The 20,123-nt window shown below is 43.2% G+C and overlaps 1 protein-coding gene across 2 annotated transcripts; it reads left to right on the forward strand.

Moving 5' to 3' along the window:
* The first annotated feature begins 976 nt into the window (after positions 1-976).
* Positions 977-20,065, forward strand: cep170ba (centrosomal protein 170Ba). Of its 2 annotated transcripts, XM_075488055.1 has the most exons (19): positions 977-1,189; positions 2,149-2,286; positions 5,035-5,124; positions 5,840-5,918; positions 6,603-6,661; positions 7,104-7,260; positions 10,013-10,141; positions 10,779-11,273; positions 11,374-12,302; positions 12,502-12,660; positions 13,091-13,223; positions 13,343-14,977; positions 15,564-15,810; positions 16,579-16,711; positions 16,986-17,117; positions 17,234-17,322; positions 17,741-17,834; positions 17,923-17,974; positions 18,103-20,065. In XM_075488055.1, exons 2-19 carry the CDS (start codon positions 2,182-2,184, stop codon positions 18,324-18,326), a joined length of 4,941 nt encoding a protein of 1,646 aa, XP_075344170.1. In that variant the 5' UTR covers positions 977-1,189; positions 2,149-2,181; the 3' UTR covers positions 18,327-20,065. The 2 variants fall into 2 exon arrangements, with proteins under 2 accessions (XP_075344170.1, XP_075344171.1); XM_075488056.1 differs by lacking the exon at positions 12,502-12,660.
* Positions 20,066-20,123: the final 58 nt, after the last annotated feature.

The following is a 20,123-nucleotide window of genomic DNA, read 5'->3' on the forward strand; positions in this document are numbered from 1 at the left end:
GCAGCCAAAAAGAAAAGTGGACCTAGAGCGCCATCTAGCGGAGGTCTGGCTCAAAGTATTTTTCAAATCGGATGTCCATACATCAACAGCAGGGGTTTGGTTTGATTAAAGTGGCAGCAAATGATAAAATAGACTGCCTGTTGCAAGTTAATATTAGATCAAGGTGTGATGACGGAACTTGTGATTTCTGGTGCTTCATATTTGCGACATGCTTTTTACAACACAAAGCATTGTGATTAACAGAAAAATCTGTTTGATTTTGCTTATCGTTACTGTCCCAGGTTAGTTCATTTCAGCAGAAAATACATAATTTCTTTTTAGTTTTAGTCAGAGTATAAGTGAACAAAAAACAAAGTCCATTATGGGTCGGGCTATGAATGCAGCCGTAGATCGTCTATAACAACAATGACTCACCAGAAGGTGAACAATGGTTTGTTGTTATCCGCACGATATAAGTATATAAATAAATATATTATAAAGCGTCTTTATGTACGGATTTTTTTAAAAAAAAAAGAAAAGAAAATGCGCTGTCCCCATTGGAAGGATGTTTTCAGACATCTTTTCATTTGCATATAATTGGATAATATCTCGTACTTTGCCTTTGAGGTGTTTCTAAAGGGATAATGTTAATGTTTTGTCAAGAATTTATGTCACTTAAACAACTTGGTGGTAACAAATGACAAAAGGCAGATGAGGACTCACTTTTTACCACAGCGTATTAATTTTGTTAGAATTGCAAAAAAAACAAAAAAACATGACCATTTCCTCTTACAATAACTCTTTGTTAGAACATATTAATTTTTCAGTTCTGAAACTGATAAAAAATAAAAAATAAAAAAAGAATAAGCGTGTTATGTTTTTTGAGGGCGTGGCCAGTTTGATTTCACCGCAGGCCTTATCCAGCTGCCGGAAACTAGTCAGAGTGAGACCTCGCACTCCCTCCTCGTCTCAGATTAAACCCGTTTGATGGGGCAGCTACGTCACCGAGTCGGGACATGGCGAAGAGGCGTTGGGGGAGAGTTTCGCCCGATTGTCATTCCCAAAGGAGGAAGAGGGTGTGTTAGAAATTTACCTGTGCGGTGTCACCTGATGTGCTGGTTCTGACTACATGTCGGTCGTCGAATTTCATCTGCAGTAGTCCGTTAAAACGCTGGCTTCAATCAGACGTAAAACGGAGAAGGCATTAAAGGTAAGCAGGTCTCTGTTGGGAACAAATCATTGTGGGAAGCTTGTTTCGGTCTAATACGCTCACCAGCGTTAGCTAAACAACCTCCCTGTCAACGACTCACAAAAACAACGTTTCTGCCGCCTTCATGAAGCAGTAAATTAGTTTGAAATGAATATATAAACACTGCCTTGTATATCTGTGAATTATGTGTAGTTTGCTAAAGTTACAGGAGGTAAAACCTTGTCTAGAAGTTGTTGGCTAACATTAATTTTTTAACTTTGCCAACCGCCTCTTAAAACGTTCATACCGCGTTTGTGTTTTTCGTATCTTTAATTGGAGTAAATAACATTTCTATGTGAATTGTGTAGACAGGTATGAGTCAGACTACAGTGAAATATACGCAGTTTTTGAACTTAAGCATCTTATGTCACTACCTGGACTACAAATAAGCATGTGATCTAATGTGAATTATTACAGATTACTTACAAATCAAATATTGAAAATATTCCACCCACGGTGGCTCTCATGAGCAAAACACCACATTTTCCATTAGGAAAAGCAACAAGCACATGATGGTGTCCAAACAGAGAAGACAAAATTAGATTAAAAAGAAAAACCTAAATGAAATGTACATTGGGCACAATAATAATAATAATAATAATAAAAAGAAAAGTTTATCTTGCTTTTTGTATTTTGTTAAATGCCTTTGGGAGTGACGCATGGAAATGTGCAAACAAAATATGTCGCGGGTGGTTATTTAATTGCGTTTCCTTCATTGTAACGCAGACCAGACATCAATGGTTAGATAAACAAGTTTAACTTGGGCGAGGTGATAACTTCCCCTCAGTAATCTTTACACTAAGCCAAGATGTTGCAGGACAACTTCCTCACGACATCTGTCATTGTTCAGAGACAAAGGTATTGGATTTTAATCCATCCTTACAAACTCTGAGCATATTCCAATTGTTTTCTTCTTCCAGGATGCTAAAAAGATCCTGACACGTGGCCCCAACATGAGCGTGACGTCATGGTTTCTGGTCAGCAGCTCGGGCACACGCCACAGGTTGCCCCGGGAGATGATCTTTGTTGGCCGGGATGATTGCGAGCTAATGCTGCAGGTGAGCTGCTGTCGTGAAGTGTGGGGTTTACACAGCAAACAGGCCTTTGGTGTCATCTGTGAAAGATGGCAGATGGAAATGTTGCACTCCTCTGTGGTGATATGTGACAGGGCAGCTAGTCACATAAATATGTGAAAAACCAGTGGGAGGCTCCGTGCATGCTTTGCATGCGTGTATTTCTGACTGTGTAACCTGGCGACAGTCTCCTCTCACTGCCCCTGACAGCCTTTCAAACAATGACTTAAATTGCTGCTCAAGCATTCCGCTGTGTTGTTTTTTTCCATGTGCTGTCTGTTATAAATGCAATTTCTTTGTGGTCGTTGTGTACTATTCTCCCTCCCTTTTTCTTCTCACTCTGCATTTAGACCAGCAAAAGAGGAATGTTGCCTCAGAGGCTGTTGTTCACGCTATTATTTTGTGTGTTAAGCCCAGAAGTGCCCTGCCAGCCACAGGGGCTGGTTAGGTTTTTAGGCGTCATCGGATCCAGGAAAAACCTCAGCTTCTCCCTCTGTGGAATGATGCAGGATGTCTGTTTCTCTGCTGAAGTGATCAGAACTGCTCCCAGACTTTGCTCTCAGTCAGGATCTGCAGCAAATAGTTTTGAATCTTTTAGTTTATTATGTTTTTGTGGCTAATGTGACGCATTCCTCCCTCCGTTCAGGCGACGGCTGAAAGTCTGAACGTGAGAATCCTGTTTAGCACGAAAGGCAGAGAAGTCATTTCAGTTGCGTAGTTGCCCTAAAGTGTTTGGACTTTCTGTGGGAGCTGCTGTTTGATCTGTATCTCCATGAGCACTGACTGGCCCGTACACCTCCAACAATAATAGTGTTTGTTTTTGTTGTCGTTTCGTTTCTTTTCTCTTTCTAGCTCCGTGCCAGAGCGAGGGATAAAGTGACGTTAAAAGAGTTAAGATCGTTGTATCACCACGCTTTAGCCTTCACAGTTAAACCAATCGAGGGAGTTAAACTTAACGATAAACCCATCACTGTGGGTAGTAAAGTAACTTGGAAGTTTACCGAGTGGATGCTTTCGGCACAGACAGCGACACGATAATTGCAGCTTTTTTCTTCGTGGTTAGCCTGGAACGCTTTGTGACAACATGTCCATTGGTGGCGATGTTAATTCAGCAAATGAGTTTGGCAGTCATTTACAATCTTTGTGAGTTCTGTGATGGAGAGGCCCAAAGTGCTAATGAGCAGAAAAGAGAGTGCACGTCGGCCCGAATCAGTCGATCAGTCTGCACAAAATGAAAGGAAGCGTATGTGGAAGGGAGCGTGTTTTTGTTCTGTGAATGGCAGGTACGTGCTCGAGTACTTGAAGGCGGAGAGCAAAGTTTGAAGATCAAGTCTCGGTTTATTGTGTTACAATATTTGGAAAAGCTTTTTGCAGGCAGTAGCCTGCGTGCGAACTCTCGGCTTTGCTCCGGTGTCCTAATTCTGAGTGATCACGATGTTTGAGACTCCAGCGAACAATTATTTTTACAGCCTTCTTTTTTCGATGAATTCAGATGCTGTGTAAAGCATTGATATGTACCGAATGCAATTATTTACAAATCATTAAGATATTTAAATCAAGAACATACAAGGAAAACCGTGAATGTTAAAGACTTGATTTGAAAAAGTTTTTGCTCTTCGAGAATTTGATTTCAGGAACGATTTCTGCTAAAAAAAGGCAGACAGAGATGTGTTTACCGCTGTGCTTCATCACCTCTTCTTTAACACCTTTATTAGCTTTTTAGGCCTCAGGAGGCCAGTTGTTGTCGCTTTGAAGGTGAAATATTTTCCTCTTTTTTTTTTTTTTTTTCTTGAGTAAAGGGTTTCAGTCGGTCATCAGTTCTGTGTCTCCTTTGTCAAACTTTTGTTGGATGATGTGCTGAATGTTTAATGTCAGTGACAGGTCTGGACTGCAGGTAGGCCAGTAACATAATGTTATTATGCACAATGCGGTTTGGTATCATCTTACCGAAATAAACAAGGCCCTCCCTGAAATAGACATCAACGGGAGTAGATGATTCTTTAAAACCTGCATATATCATTCAGTGTTAATGTTTAAATGACTGCCTAATACACCTTCAGATCAGCCTTTCAGCTCTGCTTGATACCGAGTTGAATGGTCCTTCTCCTCCTCGGCCCATGATCTCCAGAAACGAACTTGAGGCAGCTTTCCACATCATATCAGTCAATCTCGAAGAGCTCAGGTCCAGAGGAGGTCGCAGCGTTTTTGGATCTTGGATCTTTATGTTTCTTTCTTTACACGGTAGAGTTTTAACGTACATTTGTGGATGCGATGATGCAACTGCGCTCACTGATGATGTGTTCTTGAGACCGTGCAGTGATCGCTGTCTCAGAATAGTGTTTGTTCTTAATTCAGTGCGGCTTTAGGCCCTGAAGATCTTAAATTTCATTAATGGTTTCCAGCTATGACCCTTGGTGCGAGACATTTTTGATAAAATCCCCAAATCTTTTGTAGTTTCATGTTGAGGACAATTTGATTAAAGAACAACTCGGTTTGTGAGTTTCGACTCTTGATGTTTTCTTTTCGAGCCGTTTGGAATTTTAAATTCAAACCGTTTCAAATGACTGTGTTCTGTTCTCTTCTCATTTAAAGTTGTCTTTGAAGCATGGCTGTGTTATGAAGTGATCTGCAGATTATTATCAGAGTTGATTTCTTTTCATCAGCGTTTAATTAGTTTATCAGTAAATCAGTTCAGCTGTTGTGACTGTTTTTTTTTTTTTTTTTTTCCTGCAGTCTCGCAGTGTGGACAAACAGCATGCTGTTATCAACTATGACTCAAACAAAGACGAGCACATGGTGAAAGACCTGGGCAGCTTGAACGGGGTGAGTTGGTCCATCTTCAGCACCAGAATACCTGCTTTAGCCAACAAAATGTGTCTGTGTGGCAGAGACTGCTGGTAGAACCGAGGCAGTCATGATGCTGGATTTCTCCTGGTGGCTTGGGCCCCCCTTTTTTTTCTTTTTTTTTGCATCCACAATCTTTGTATGTCACTCTGTGGTCCTCTCCCATTACTGCTCTGTTGCCACTTCATTGACCCAACGAAACCCAGATTTGGGCAGTGAGAGAAACCCACCATTGTTCTCGCAGAGTGTTTCTTTTGGCTCTGGTAACCGTAGCCAAGCTAATCAGAGCGAGAGTGAGGACCTGTAACTGAAGTCCTTCCCCAATTACCTTTATTTACTCTGCACAGAGCGAGACCTGCTCTTTGTGCACAGCGTCATTCTTGTGTTTCTGCAGAATTAACAAGCTGAACATTAAAAATGGCCATCTTCCTGACCAACTGTTAAGGCAGAAAGAACCAACAAAAGTGCCCGAGCACTGGTGCGTTTATTTATTTCTGCCTAACAACCAAAACTGTTCCTGCCATTGCATAATGGTGTAATCCCATCAGAGTTGGATTAACTTTTAGTGGAAATGGGGCCAGTTCCAAAGCACCTTACAGTACCAGGGTGCGTGCCACAAGGAATTAGTCTAACTGTGAGTGGGCAAATTTAGTTTGTTAACACGGAAACTGATGAGCTTGATTCTGTTTTGCAGACATTTGTGAATGACCTCAGGATCCCGGACCAGACGTACATCACCCTCAAGCTGTCAGATGTCATTCGCTTTGGTTACGATATCCTTTTTTTTTTTTATTCTTCTCTTTTAAAACTCAAACTGTGTTGTCATTAGCTTAATCGCGCCTGGGTTTGCGCTTTTCTTGTTAGACAGACTTCCTGCTACACTGTTAATGATTAGCAGCCCACACACCAAAATAAGCCAGTGGTCAGCAGCTGTTTCACTCACACATTTATTGCATTTTCTTTCCCGTCGGTGGTCCTTCACCGCCATGGCATGTTAAGCCCATACAGTTTTCCTGTCAGGGGTTTTAGATTATGTGGAGCTGTGGACAGAAAAGCTCCAGCGCCCTTTGACCCCCGGAGCAGCAAAATGATGAATTGTGAAATGTAGTTTAGATAACCAAAAGAAAAGACACGTTTGGAAATCTTTGTCAACTTAAGTGAGCACACAGTGTGGGACATGATGGTATTTGTTAGAGGCGGGGGGGGGATGAGAAATGAGCTTGTTTGGACTGCAGTGGTAGAAGAAGACATTTTGATCTCCTCAGGTGGAGAAAAGGTGTAAAATAAACACAAACTCAAACTGAATGAAGAGTACCTGATGCACATTTATGATCCTTCGGCAGCAGGATTGTGGTGTGTATCTGTTTTATTGCGCTGGAAAGGGAATGTATAACAAGATTTAGGTAATAAATTGGGTTACAGGAATTTAGATTTGAGTTCTTTAACTCCTGCTGTACATGCTCATGTGTATATCCTGGAGAAGAGTCAACATAAGGTCCCAGAAGAAGCGCTGAAAGTAAGTCAAACTGATATTTAGAACAACTGCTCAGTATGGATCCCTGTTTCTTATTCTTATTCTATATTCACTACCAAGTAATATGGTCATAGCTCTTTTTTTCAAAGTGATCACTTAACCAATTCAGTCTGTAATGCTTGTAATGGGTTTCACAAAAAAAAATCTTTTCTGATATGTAAACTACATAGGTGCTTGAAGTCCTCAGTATCTTAGGATCACGTTAACATTTGAATATCTTTTTGTGTGTGTTTATCCTGCTCTGTGTCATCTGTGTAACTCTTCAAGTGGCACAGACAAGAACGAGGAAAATAACATGTAGATGTTTAAACTCAAGAAGTCCCCGGTGGATATCCTTCCTCAAATGTATGACAACCAATGCATCTGCACTGATTGTTGGCAGGAGGTTTTTCACATCCTGTTTCCCTTCTGTCTCTCTGCACAGCATGAGAAGTACACCAGCCAGTTGCAGCTCAGTATAAAATCCCTGGAAGCCAAGATGAAGGAAAAACAACAGCTTCAGAGCTTAGAGAAGGGCAAAGACGGTGTTTCCAATGTCAAACTGCAGGACAGGACTGAACGTAGGGCCCAGTCACTCACAGGTAAACAATTCAGTCCACACACTCGCCAACAGAGCAGATACGTGTTAGCAGGAAAGCAGAGGCTTTATGATAGTAGAAGCAGGCGTAATAATTTTTTTTTAGCCTAAGGGGAACGGTTCTAAGTGAGGAGGATTTGAATACGCTGTTCACATATGAGGAAGTCTGTGAGTCTCCATGTGCAGCATGACTTTGGCCATAGATCCCTTGATAGAGCAACTGTGGCTTCTTTTATTAAGAGCTTCCCTGGTGTGAGATTAGGATGCCATGTGAGCAGAAAGGCTGAAGCCACAATCCTGTACTGTCTGTAATGAAATCGATGCTGACATCCTGGGGTTTGCAGAATGAGCGTGCACGAGTAACGGCAGAAGCGTTCAAGACAAGCAGTCTTATCTCTCTCAGCCATGGCTGACTGCTGACAAGAGGAGGGGTGCCGCCAAGCGTGATGATGATAACACGTGCTGGAGATGAACTGCAGGTCTCAGTTCCAACTTGGCACTTCTGTCCATGACCCACTGGTGGATTTGCCAGTCTGTATTTACAGTCTCTGTCACACACTCTGTCCTCGTGGATGTACTGAGTAAGTCATTTTTCACAGAGCCGTTTTCACAGTCAGCAAACTGTTGGTTCAATAGAAGCGCTCTGTGAATGATTTTCATTCACACTGGCAGAACTATTCCAGCTGTTGTTGACTGAGGAGCCCCTGTGCTTTCTGCTTCATAATTGGCCCTGTGAGTTTAGTGGGGAAACTACAACCAGAGCTTAAAATAGAGCTTTTCCGTCTGCAGCCTCATGCTCCTCATACTACCTTTTATTGAACTGCAGCGCTTTGTGAGCTGTGTTTTTTAGCTGAGACATTTCTTAGCAGAATCTGAGCATGATTGGAACTGTAAGTGACCTGACAAACCCGTCATTTCAAACTCTTTGAACAGTCCCAGTGAAGCCATGTTTACTTGTGGCTATGCACTTATTGCCTGGCCTCAGAGTAGCATAGCACTGTGCTGCTGTGAGTCAGGTCACCAGAGAGATAGCTTCACTGTAAACTCACCATCTCGCTCAATGTGCAGCCACAACATGATAAGGATGGTGTTTCAAAGTTTGTCAGATCATAAACAGCTAAAGTTTCAGTTGCTACTTACAATGAATGGCATCGGTTCTGCTGAATTACACACCAACCCTCAACAAGCTGTTTTTTGAAGTCCATTTGTTTAAGAGAACACGTGTAGAAAGCTTCCTCTCTTGCGTATCTCTATTGACTTTATCCAAATACATTCTCCTCAACTGAATGTGTTTGATCGGATACATCAATATTATGTCTTTTTTTTTTCCTGCAAAGATTTAGATTTCTTAAACACTTTTTGACCTTTAATTCTACAAACTTTACACTATTCTATCTCTTACTTGTCAGCTGAGAATATATTTGAACGTATATATCCTTTTCTGTGTGCTGTCGCTCATTTTCCCTCGCAGCTGTACAGGATGTGGAGGGAATCCAACCCTCCAGCTGTCTGTAGGGCAGGACACTTTAACTGTACGGTGTGTGTGACTCAGTCAGGCCTACTTTATGCTGCCAGGCCCTGGAGCTGTTTTAGTATTTGGAAATGGGGCGTGGAATTGGTTGTTCAGAGTTCTGTACATCAGCACTACAAATATGAATATGTTCTAATGTTTCATCCTTTTTGTTTTTTAAGTGATTTTTCATCCTGTGACTGCCATACACAGCCGACCCAGAAAAGCACTACCTAAAGTTTAGAAATCATCCACATATTTTTAGGATTTGCAGCTGTTTATTTGGCCACAAACACGCCTAACAAAGAAATGAAAGCTGTTTGTTATTTTCACAAACTGTTGAAATCTCCCTCTTTATGTCCCATAATACAGAGCTCTTCAGTTAAGAGCTTTTTCTTTCATTTTATCCCCTTTTTGGCACATCTTCTTTTGGTTTATTAATGAAACGATACATTCTACATATCCCAGCAATGTGTGCAGTGCACTTATTTTATGCTCACCCATGTTTTCTTTAGCTAAAAGGGGGGAGTTGAGTCAGCAGAAAGGAATTAGTAGCGTGCCCCCTCTGCTTCTCCTGTCACTTTGTTGATGTCTTATTGTGTGTGTCCAAGGCAACAGTGGTCAAGTGCTGTTGATGCTTGGGTTTGCGTATCCACAGAAAACTCCAAAGAGCTTGTGTGCCCTGACTCTCCGGCCCAAAAACGTGGCTTCTAGATTATCTGATTAAGTCCTTTATAGGCTTGCTCTTGCTGACATGTGTGCAATAGTGTGCCAGGATATGCCGAGTCTCACTAAACACTGTATCGGATAAATCTCCACTCCCACGAAGTCAGCAAAGAGTGTCTCTGTCTACGAGAAGCTTCAGTTTAGAAACACTGGTTAGCCTTTATCCTGCATTGTGTTGTTTTTTTGCTTTGAAGATTAGGATTAACTGCGTCATCACCACATGAGGAGGATTACGTTTTGGTGGTTTGCGTGATACAGCTGGTATCACAGTTTGACCTCCACCGCTCTTTGGGCCCTGGGAAAGTGTAGTAAAAACACCAATTGCTTCAGGAGGGTAACACTATGGTGCAACATTTTTTTTGTTGTATCACCAAACCATGATACGCCTTATTTTTTTTATGTCACTGAAATAAACATACTGGCTTATATACTGGCTTTGCTATTACTCTGCCCTTCCTCTGCATGCCTGAGTGTATAATATGGCGTTTTGTGTGTCCTTGTTTTTGCATTCGTCTGCTAGCTACGACAGATACCCCAATATCCAAGCCTACTCCTTTGTATGGCCAACCGTCCTGGTGGGGGGAGGATGAAGACGCAGCCCACAGAAAGCTAAACAGAGGTGGAAAAATGCTAGAAGCGGAGTCTCCAGGTCAGAAAATGCATCTTCTTTTTTTTTTTTTTTAATTCTTATTTTTTAATTAGTTTTTTTTTTCTATGTATCTATAAAGTAAAACATATTTTATGTTGCAGTTGAATTGCATGGTCCCACAAAATGTGAATTAGATCATTGATAGTATTGAGAAGCTTTTGTAGCACTGCTAACTGATGCACTCTGTTGGTCACTGTTGGATGGTGTTAAGCCCAAAGCAGGTCCCTGAATGCCAGTTGTGGAGTGGTTGCCTGGCCAGTGGGCAAGTGCCTGTCTGCCACGTGATGGATTATGAGCCCATAAGCAACCAGCGGGGGGTGGAAGGGTGATTGTTCTCCTCATACTGCCCAAACTGAAACAGATTACCACTCAGCCCCTGCATTGGCCACATCCAGAAACCAACTGAACTATTAGTTTCTCAGCCTAACAGCTGGATCTTTAATGCTATTTATAGCCCCCCTTTTTTAGGATTTGTTTAGAAATTTCATGGCAGTTGATCTACTTTTTTTTTTAATACCTTAGAGTTTGACATGCTTTGCTCTAATGGTTTTTTCTTTTATATTTGTTTAGTACTCTGAGTGTCGTGTGTGAAATCTTTACTAAATTCACTGTTATCTTGTCGCTTTATTGATAACAGAGCCTGCTAAAGACGTATCCAGATTTGAAGTCAACGGTTCTTTGTCAGACAGTCAGGCCAAGGCCATGTTCTCCTACCGCCGGGAGCCGAGCTACTTTGAAATCCCAACTAAGGAGTTCCAGCAGCGACCTACCAAAATGCCAGAGTCGCAGGTTCACGAGGTTCCAACAAAAGACACCTCAGATCCCACCCAGCGTGTCCCCTCCACCCCCACAACCCCCGTGGTCCAAAGCCACGCCTCCTTCACGATCGAATTTGATGAATGCACGCCAGGCAAAATGAAGATCAAAGACCATGTGACCAAGTTTGCTTTCCGTCAGCAGCGAAAGCAACCATCCCCGGGCGTTGCTACCACACCTACAGAGGTGATGTCAGCAGAAAGCAAAGTTGCTGATTGGCTGGTCCAGAGCAATGCCAGCATGATGAGGCGGAGGTCACAGTGTGAAGACATGTATAGCACAAACAGCGAGCCATCAGTTCTGATGATCACCAAAGGTGGGCCCCTTGTACAATGTCCTTTTATGCTTGTAAACACTTGCTTTAGTTGCAGTAGTGTGCTAACTGTCAAGCTAACTTGTTGTGTCTCCATCATCAGCAAACCACAGTGAGGATGGTTCTCACAGTGAATCAGGGCATCCTGCAATCAATGGAAATGATATCCGTCACTCAGAACCTCAGATAGAGTCTCATGTTTCTCCACAAAACTTAAGAGCTTCCCAAACACAACACTTTGTCTCCCCAGACTCCGAAGAACCTTTGTCCCGCTCTCCACCAGAGTCTCAGTCTCTTTCCACTCAGGGCAAGTCTGAGCCTCACCAAGCCTTTGTCATTGAATTCTTTGAGGATGACACAAGAAAGAAGCGCTCGCAGTCCTTCACCGGTAGTGCTGCCCCACCTGAGCCTTCAGGTGTCCGGCTCCAGCAGGATACAGCAAGGAAGAGCACAAGCCCTACTGAGGAGAGGCCCGTCCCACCTTCGTCCTCCACCACTCCCCCGACCCAGCGATACACTATCCCACTGAAGGGGTCTGCTTCCACAGGGTTTCAAAGAGCTGGTTCTCTAAGAAAGGAAAAGACAGAAGACCAGATCAGCACCAGCTTCTCTTCTCGCTCCTCATCATCTGTGTCTGTAAGACATTTTAGCAGCGTAGGCCGGAGATCCAAACTTGCACAGGAATTTACCGCCGAACTACTCAAAAGGAAACAGAACTCTGCTTCCAGCTGGGAGAACAATTCTTCTGGTTCTCCCAAAGCAGCACAGAGAGGCACAGCGGTAGTTTCACAGTCTGATCAGAGCCCCACAAGCCCACTTCCATCTGGTGGTCATCTACAGCCTCAGACCTCCTCTCCTATCCATACGCCTGTTCCTCTCAAGGTCCCCGTCATGCCCCCGGCATCTCAGGGTGTGGAGGTTAAGAGCCTGAGACATGAAGAGGAAGACAGTCTGAGTGACGCAGGAACCTACACTATTGAAACAGATCTTCAAGATAAAGAGCTTGAAGAGGCACGGAGCAAGATCGATCAGGCAAGATGCTTCATCTATGTTCATGTTCATTCTACAGAGAAGTTGCTTATGGCTAAAAGCGTGTTGCTTAAAAGAATTAATCTGGCTTTGGTGTTCACAGCCTCCGCTTTAGATCCTGGCCGGAATGAGCCATGGATGTTATTAGCCCCACTTTCTCCACTCTTGCACTTATACACTCGCGATTCTTTGTTTCTGACAGGTTTTTGGCGTTGTTGAGAGCCCAGAGCCAACGAACCAGAGTGAAGCGCAAACCTCCTCAACATTTAGGCCTGTTATTGTTCAGGGCAGGGAGGAGCATAGGCAGAGTAGCTGTGGGGAGGTGAAACCAGCTCCAGAGCAGGGGCAGAGTCTGGTAAAGGTAACCCCTCCTTCTCAGGTTGGGATTGATGATTGAAAGAATAATTTTAACACCAGCTCTATTGACAGTAAATGAACATTTTGGGTCTGTAAGCCACAAATGTCTGAATGCATAAATCAGCATGCATTGCAGTCATGATTTGGCTTCTTGGTATTTTCTCTCCTTGTCTCTCTTTTAATTTCCTGATTTGGCTCCTTTCCTCACAGGCTCTGGGTTCTTCGTTGTTTGGGTTTTTCCTGTCTAACCAAATTTTAAAAACAAAATCTACACTTCTTCCGCATCTCTACTACATACTCATTGATAGATTGATATTCAGTTGTTTATCTTAACCATTTTTAACCAGAGAAATCATGATAATCAAATGTGTTTTATTCAAAATGTTACCTTTAAAGACTGTGAATAAGTTGAATGTTTTCTCATTCCGGTTCAGCCAGCAGCTGCAGTGTTACAGGGGGCTCCTAAGTGGATGTCTTGCTGGGCCAGCTTGGCAGACAGCTACACAGAATCTGGCCCTTCAGCTGCAGTCGCTGACATCCCTGCCCAGATGGAACTGTCAGGAGGGGGTAAGCCACCTAACGAAACATTGGTCTATTTGAAATGATAATGAGACACACTGATGAATATGAATGATATTCCGTTTCAGCATGTGTGGTGAATATGCATTAAAACTGTCTCACTTCAGCACGAGGAACCATCATCCATAAGGCCACACTCAGCCGACACCCAGACGGCTCAGATGCTGATGGTTCAAAGACTCGACGCATCCTCGCGCAGCTACCACAGGGGGACAGGACCAACGCTCCAGCTCCCACTATTCATGTCCATTATAACCCCAACTCAACTTTCGACGTCGAAGACGATAGCTCAGCGGCCCCCAGGAATCTTGACAGTGTTCACAGGTTAACAGTGCAGGACGATGTAGAGCCCGACAGCCTGAGTGATGCCAGCAAGTCAGATGAAGGCTCCATCGTAGAGCAGAGTAGGAGACGGCTGTCGGACCCAGAAGAGAAGCAAAAAGAGGAGAAGTCCAGACTCCCTGTTAAGTCAACATCTTTCTACATCGGGTCAGAGGAGGAGTCAAAACCACAACGTGGAGGCTTAAAGCCCAGCACCCCCAAGGCTGAGGGAAAATATGTGAGCAGAACTTTCTCAACAGCTACACTTACTAAACAAAAAGGCAGTCAGGACCCTGGAAAAATCAAACCCACTGCATCAGCCCCCATACTGAGCCAAGGCACACCGTATCCAGAAGGTAAAGAAGCCACAATATCATCATTAATCAGACAGGAGAGCTTCACTAAGGAGAAGCCTAGCAATGCCAGACTGCCCAACATCTGTAGTAAGCCTATTCACAGAGTTTCAGACCCTGGATTGTTCCAGGGGACCAACAGTCAGGATACTCACTCGTACCTCAAACAGACGGAGGATGTTCTTGCTGTTCTGGAGGCCAAACTCCAATCAGAACAGTCAGGGACCACTCCATCTCCCATTATGGACTCTCTTTCTGGGGACTCTGATGTAGATACCTCCAGCACAGTCAGCCAACATAGCAATCAGACCAAACCAAATGTACTAATGAAAAAAACATCTGCTAGTGGCCTCCATAGAGAGAGGTCTTCAGCCAGCATAGCTAGTCAGGACTCAAATCACCAGTCTGCATCTGAAAAGCACCGTTCTTATGGATCAAACAACGCCAATAAAACTGAGCCGGTCAGGAAGCCAGTGGGATTGAGGCGTAGTGTTGAGAAGCGTGGCTCTGCAGACCTAAGTGATGACCCTCAGAGCTTACCTTACTCTGATCAGGAGTCCAGCAACTACCAAACAAGCAGAAAATACACAGTTCCCCTTCAGAAGGAGGATAGCAAGACTTCCGGAGTGTCTCATGCTTTGAGTCGTGCCAACAGTTTATCAACACCAAGACCCACCAGGGCCTCCATGCTCCGCCGGGCCCGCCTGGGAGAATCCTCAGACAACGAGGGGACGGAGACAGACAAGCTGTCCCAGGAGACGGTCAACGCCCACGCTAAGCAGCCCCAGGAAGCTAAGAAACTCTCCAGACTGGATATGCTGGCCTTGCCTCGTAGGCGGTCAGGCTCGTTCAACACAACTAGTGACACAGAGGCCTCTAGCACCCCACAGTGGACAGGCAGGAGCACAGGATTCTCCAACCGCAGCACAGAGTCGAGCGGAAGCTCCATTCAAAGGGTCTCCACTGCGGGAGCAAAGCCTGTGGAAAGGCCACAGAAGGCAGCACTCAGCAGAACTCCAGTCACTCGTGGACGCTCCAGCAGTGGCAAATATTCCGGCAGCACAGCAAGTGAGTACAATACATTCTTCTACATTCTGGCCGTCTCATTGAGTGGAGACCAACCAAGCTAGCACTGTCACAGTGGTGAGTTGGTTTGAAACATTTATAGGTCACAGTTAAGCAAGTGATGCCTTTTTATTCATTCAAAAGCGTTTTTTTGAGTTGGGAACTGGCTCTGGGATTTCACTAACAGCAGTAACACTAACTTTACAAACATTAACTTTTTATTTTCCACATCTGCACAGTGCTCATACAGTAAAGGATGATCAGGAACTTGTTTTTATGTGCCTTCATGCTTTGGGGGTATGTGGCCATGATGAGTAACGTTCTTCTTTTGACCTATACTTAGCTTTTCAGTGTTACTAAATGGTTCTAATTTTCTGCTCAGCTACTACACTGTGGAGGTTAAGTGCTCAGTTCTGTGTAAAGTCCACAGAATCTTCTTTTACTTACACTGGGAATTGTCTCGGTGACTACCATCTGAAAAACTTGGTGGTGTTTTTTTCCTGGAGGTATTCTTTCATGGCACCTTCTTTTCTCCCTTGTTTTCCCAACTTCTCTATCGTCTTTTCGTAACTCAAACCAATTCACAAAGGCTCGAGAAGGCGACAGAAAGGCTCTGACTATACCTCTACCTCAGATGAGGAATACGACTCAAACCGGAGCAATCTTAAACACAAACGCTCCCAACCTTCCTCAGCTTCTCAAAGTCCACGCAGTCAGCTGCGGTCCCAGCCAGTAGTTGCTCGACACCCAAAGTCCCATAGCAGAGATTCTGAAGAGGAGAACCATGAGGGAGAGCCCTTCCAGAACTGGTCCGCCCACAGTGCTGAGATTGCACGGTAAGGAATATCATGAACTGAGTCTGTTTTTTGGTGTAGACGCTCATATACTGTAAATCTGTGTGTTTCCATGGCCTCATTCTAATGCTAGTCTCACACATACAGGTTCAAACTTCTATTTTCACTATATTTGTCTGGATTAAGGTTCAAGGGAAGCTGTACCACATAAATTAAGAGTGTAATTTGCCAGCTAAGTTTTAGTTTTAGAATTACTGCGGAAAAAAAACAAACAGAACAAACTAAGCATCAATTTCAAGCCTGGACGAGGATTTTTACTTTTAAATGTGGTCATTTAGCTTGTGCTTTTATCCAAACGACTTACAAGTGAACAACATTCAAGTTACAGTTAGAAAGCCACTATTGTATCTATTTAAATGACATATGAGAAGAGTCTTGACAGAGGATTCTTTTCAGTGGAAACAATGTTTTTTATGATGAGCTGGCCTGGCTCGCACAAGGAGAACTTAGGACGCACTTCCAAGTTTGTTTGAGCAGAATTAACAGCACATTTATCCAGTTCTGAAACCCTGAAACGGCTTCAGTTTGTAAACACAGACAGCATGTGTGTCTATTACACGTTCTCAGGGTCTCTGTTCTTAGGCAGCCGCAGCTGATAACCCACCTGATCTTAGACACTGGCACATCTAATCTATGCAGCTGGGATAAGGTTGGCTCGACTCCGCGCTGGCAGTGAACTTTTGCCTGTTGATACTCAAAAGCTCCCGGACATTATTTCTTTGTTTTCTTTTATGTTCCTCTCGGTGCTAGGTTAAGTCAAGACCTTGCCAAAGATTTGGCTATCTTAGCCAAAGAGATCCACGACGTAGCAGGTGACGGAGAGCCACAAACGCCCGGAGCGGAGCCCAATTCAACTGTTTCCACAGCAGCCACCCACCAACAGGTGCATCAACCATGCTAATAAAAGCCCGTCTCATTCAGAGTTAAAAATGCAACCTTTCAAGTTATTGTATTTATTATCTGCACTGCTTTAAAGGCACAGAGCAGTGCACTGTATAGAATTATTTGATTTCCAGCTCTGGTGTATATATGCAACTGTTAAAGTTTGTTATTTGAAATGCATCATGCTGTATGATAGAGTAAAACTGTTCCATAATGGGCAATATTGTTTTTGACCCTTTTTACTCCCTAAATCTAACTTCTAAAGTCTTCTCCAGGTGGTTCCACACACTCCAGAGGCTGGATTAAACCACAGGGTCCAAACAAGTTCTGCACCAAAAAGGGAAACTAACCAGAGCCCAAGCGACCGTGAGCAGAACTCCAAACAACGGGCAGGAAGTAGAGACGAGGTCAGACACCAGGAGCTCCTTCGCTTAATTTTTAAATACTCTCTTGAGTTGGAAGATCTTTTTTTTTTTTTTTTTTTTTTTTTTGATTTTGATTTTCTTTTTTTTTTTCCCCGCAGGTTGTAATGGACCATTTGATGCTGAATCCTGTGTATCAGGTCATAATGGCCATCAGAGAAAACACGGAGCAACTTGCCGGCAAAATGAAGTAAGATGTGAAGAGGAACAGGCATCGCGCACTCTTAACATGCACCCCACGTCTAATCTTGCTTTATTGATCCTATCAGACAACCAGATTACACTGAGTATTTAATCTTATTTAATTACAGTAATTTAGTCAGCCCACAGACAAATAATCTGACTGACAGGAGATTCCATCTTATGAGTAGATTAGATGCAGATGTAAAGTTTCCTTTGAGATTTAGCCACAGGGTGTTTTTTTGTTTTGTTTTGTTTTTTTAAATGACGACGAGAAATCGTAGAATAAGCAACAGTTATAGCGTACTTTCTTTATTTTAAAATGCTGAAAGAAGCTCCAGACCATATTGGCCAAATTTCAGAAACATGGATGGTCTCTGATGGCGAGGACAAAGTTTGTGAGGATGCTCTTGGTATTGTGCCCACAGGGTACTGTTTCAGGACAGGGTGGATATCTGGGAAGAAATTGAGGCCAATGCTAATGCTGACAGCGATCTTTCTATTGGCAACACTTCCAACAAGGTACGTGACCAATAGTGTTTGATTTAAAGCTTGATGTTTGCAAGGTAATGATGTTGTGTTTAAGCTCAGTCAAATATGTGCATTTCAGGAAATTGTGTCTATCTTAAAAGAACTTCGGAGCGTTCAGAGACAACTTGAGGGTGAGAAATCCTTCCTATTGGAGACAAAAATCAAGATGAACTGTATAATTTGTGCTTTTTATACAAGAAATAAGGAGTAAAGTTATGTTAGCTGACAGAATTTTTGGTCTTCTGTTCTTTGATATCAGTCATAAATACAGTCATGGAACCCAGCGGTACACCAGAGCCGACCAAGACCTCAGCCTCCACTGTCTCCTCCTCGTCTGGAGCTCGATCCTCCAGATCCTCTTCGTCCCGAGACTGGAGGACCATCCATTCTGTTTCCAAACGTGGCGGCGGCCGGAGGCCCAGTGAGAGTGTCAGGAGAGCAGCGGTGACCCCGGACGATCTCAGAGAGGGTTATTTAGTCTGACAAACACACGAAAGTTCCACCAGGGCTGAACTTCTGCTACACCTCTGAAAACCCAGGTGCCAGAAAATTGTGCACAAGTGAAACCAGGTGCAGGGGAAGTGAGACTAGATTCACAGAGCTGCAAACTCCTGCATCTCCAAACAATACTCTCAACTACACTGCCAACACGTATAGTGGTGTGATACACAGTCCAGCCAGCACTAAACTCTCTGAAAGCCCAGTGAGTGGGAGGCATGTATGTGAGGTTAGGATTTGAGGAAGCACCGTGACAATTCAGTAAATTTCACCCTTAGAAGGCTGCAATGCTACACTTGGTTCTGTGTTACAGATTGGCCTCATTCTTGACCAACAATATGACCAACATAGCTGATTTTTAAGAGCTCGTTGTAATTATATGGTTGACTTAGAACCAGCCTGAGCATAATCATCTCAGGGAAATCTATAAATACTTCAGAAATTTGTGTTTAGTGGCAAATCACATTTTTTGAGGTAAAGGTTTTGAGTCCAGAGCTGCAGTTATTACTTGCAGATGTTGATATACTGTGTATTTGTATCCTCAGTAAACCCCACTGCATTTCTTGCTCTTCTTCGCAGACCACATTTATAGAAGAATGTGAAAACTATTTATTAGTGGTGTTTTGTGACTGACACAGCAGGACTATTGGGAGAAAGTGCCAGACCAACTGTTATGTTACAAAGTGGGTACAAGGCAATTTGGTGTCTTGTTTCCTTGGCAACACTTCCCTCCTCAGGAGACGAACACTACTTTGTCCAGCGAGGGGTTGGAAATCCCTCAGGAATGTGGGATCTGAATAGGAGGAGCTCTCAGTCCCTGGTTAAGCCACCTGCAGAACATGCTTTGGATGTATTCAGCCATTCCTGCTTCTGAAAGTGTGTTGATGTCAAAAACAACCGGGGATCGAGACCTTTTGTTAGCCCAGCGACTTTGCCAAAAACGGTTTAAGAAAGATGACATTCATTGCGTTATACGTTATGCGGTATACGGTCGATGATGTCCAAACTAAAAGATGTCAGAGCACTGCGTTAAGAGTTTGACATTCTCTCCATCTGTTGGGTCACAAGTCCAGAAGAAGTTCTGTAATTTTGACAAATTTGTGTGAAACTGTAAAACCCTGATTTTGGTCGAGTACGTAAATGTCTGTATGTCTCAAATATTACCTCTCGAGTCTCGATCTTTTGCACTAATGTAGTACATTGTCCTTTCAAGCTGATTGGCCGCGAAACTGAGACACGTTTTGCCTCCCCTGAAAGATTGTAGGCATGTGATGCTGGTGAAGCCAAGGCAACCAGCAATTGTTTCTCTGTTTTTCTCTTCCTAATACAGATTGTACACGTGATTGTAGCTGGGAAGTACCTACAAGTGCCGCACAGCTGTGTGGGAAGATGTTTCATGCAGCCAAGTACAGTGTTTGTTTACAAACTCGAGCAAAAACTGAATGTTTGTCCCGCTTTCCAAATGTATTGCTGCTACCCGTCTGTCGGACCGATTTCCCTGTTGCTTCATTCCAACAGTTACAGAGAAAGTCAGAGCTGAACTTTGTATCTTATGTGTAATTTTTGTGTCCCTTTTTTTTCTTTTGATATTCAGTTTCTGTTTCCACTTCTTTCCACCCTGGATGATTTGGTTGTAATTTGCTGGGAGTTATTTATGTTGGGATATTCCTGTAAATTGTCAGATGATTATTATTATTTTTTTTTTCTTTGGAATAAATTTGATCAGCAGACCTGTCGTACTGTGTTTTCTTTCTTAATCAAATGTTGAATTGCCCAACACCA

The sequence above is a fragment of the Odontesthes bonariensis genome, chromosome 17 (genome assembly GCF_027942865.1).
Source record: "Odontesthes bonariensis isolate fOdoBon6 chromosome 17, fOdoBon6.hap1, whole genome shotgun sequence".
NCBI lineage: Eukaryota > Metazoa > Chordata > Actinopteri > Atheriniformes > Atherinopsidae > Odontesthes > Odontesthes bonariensis.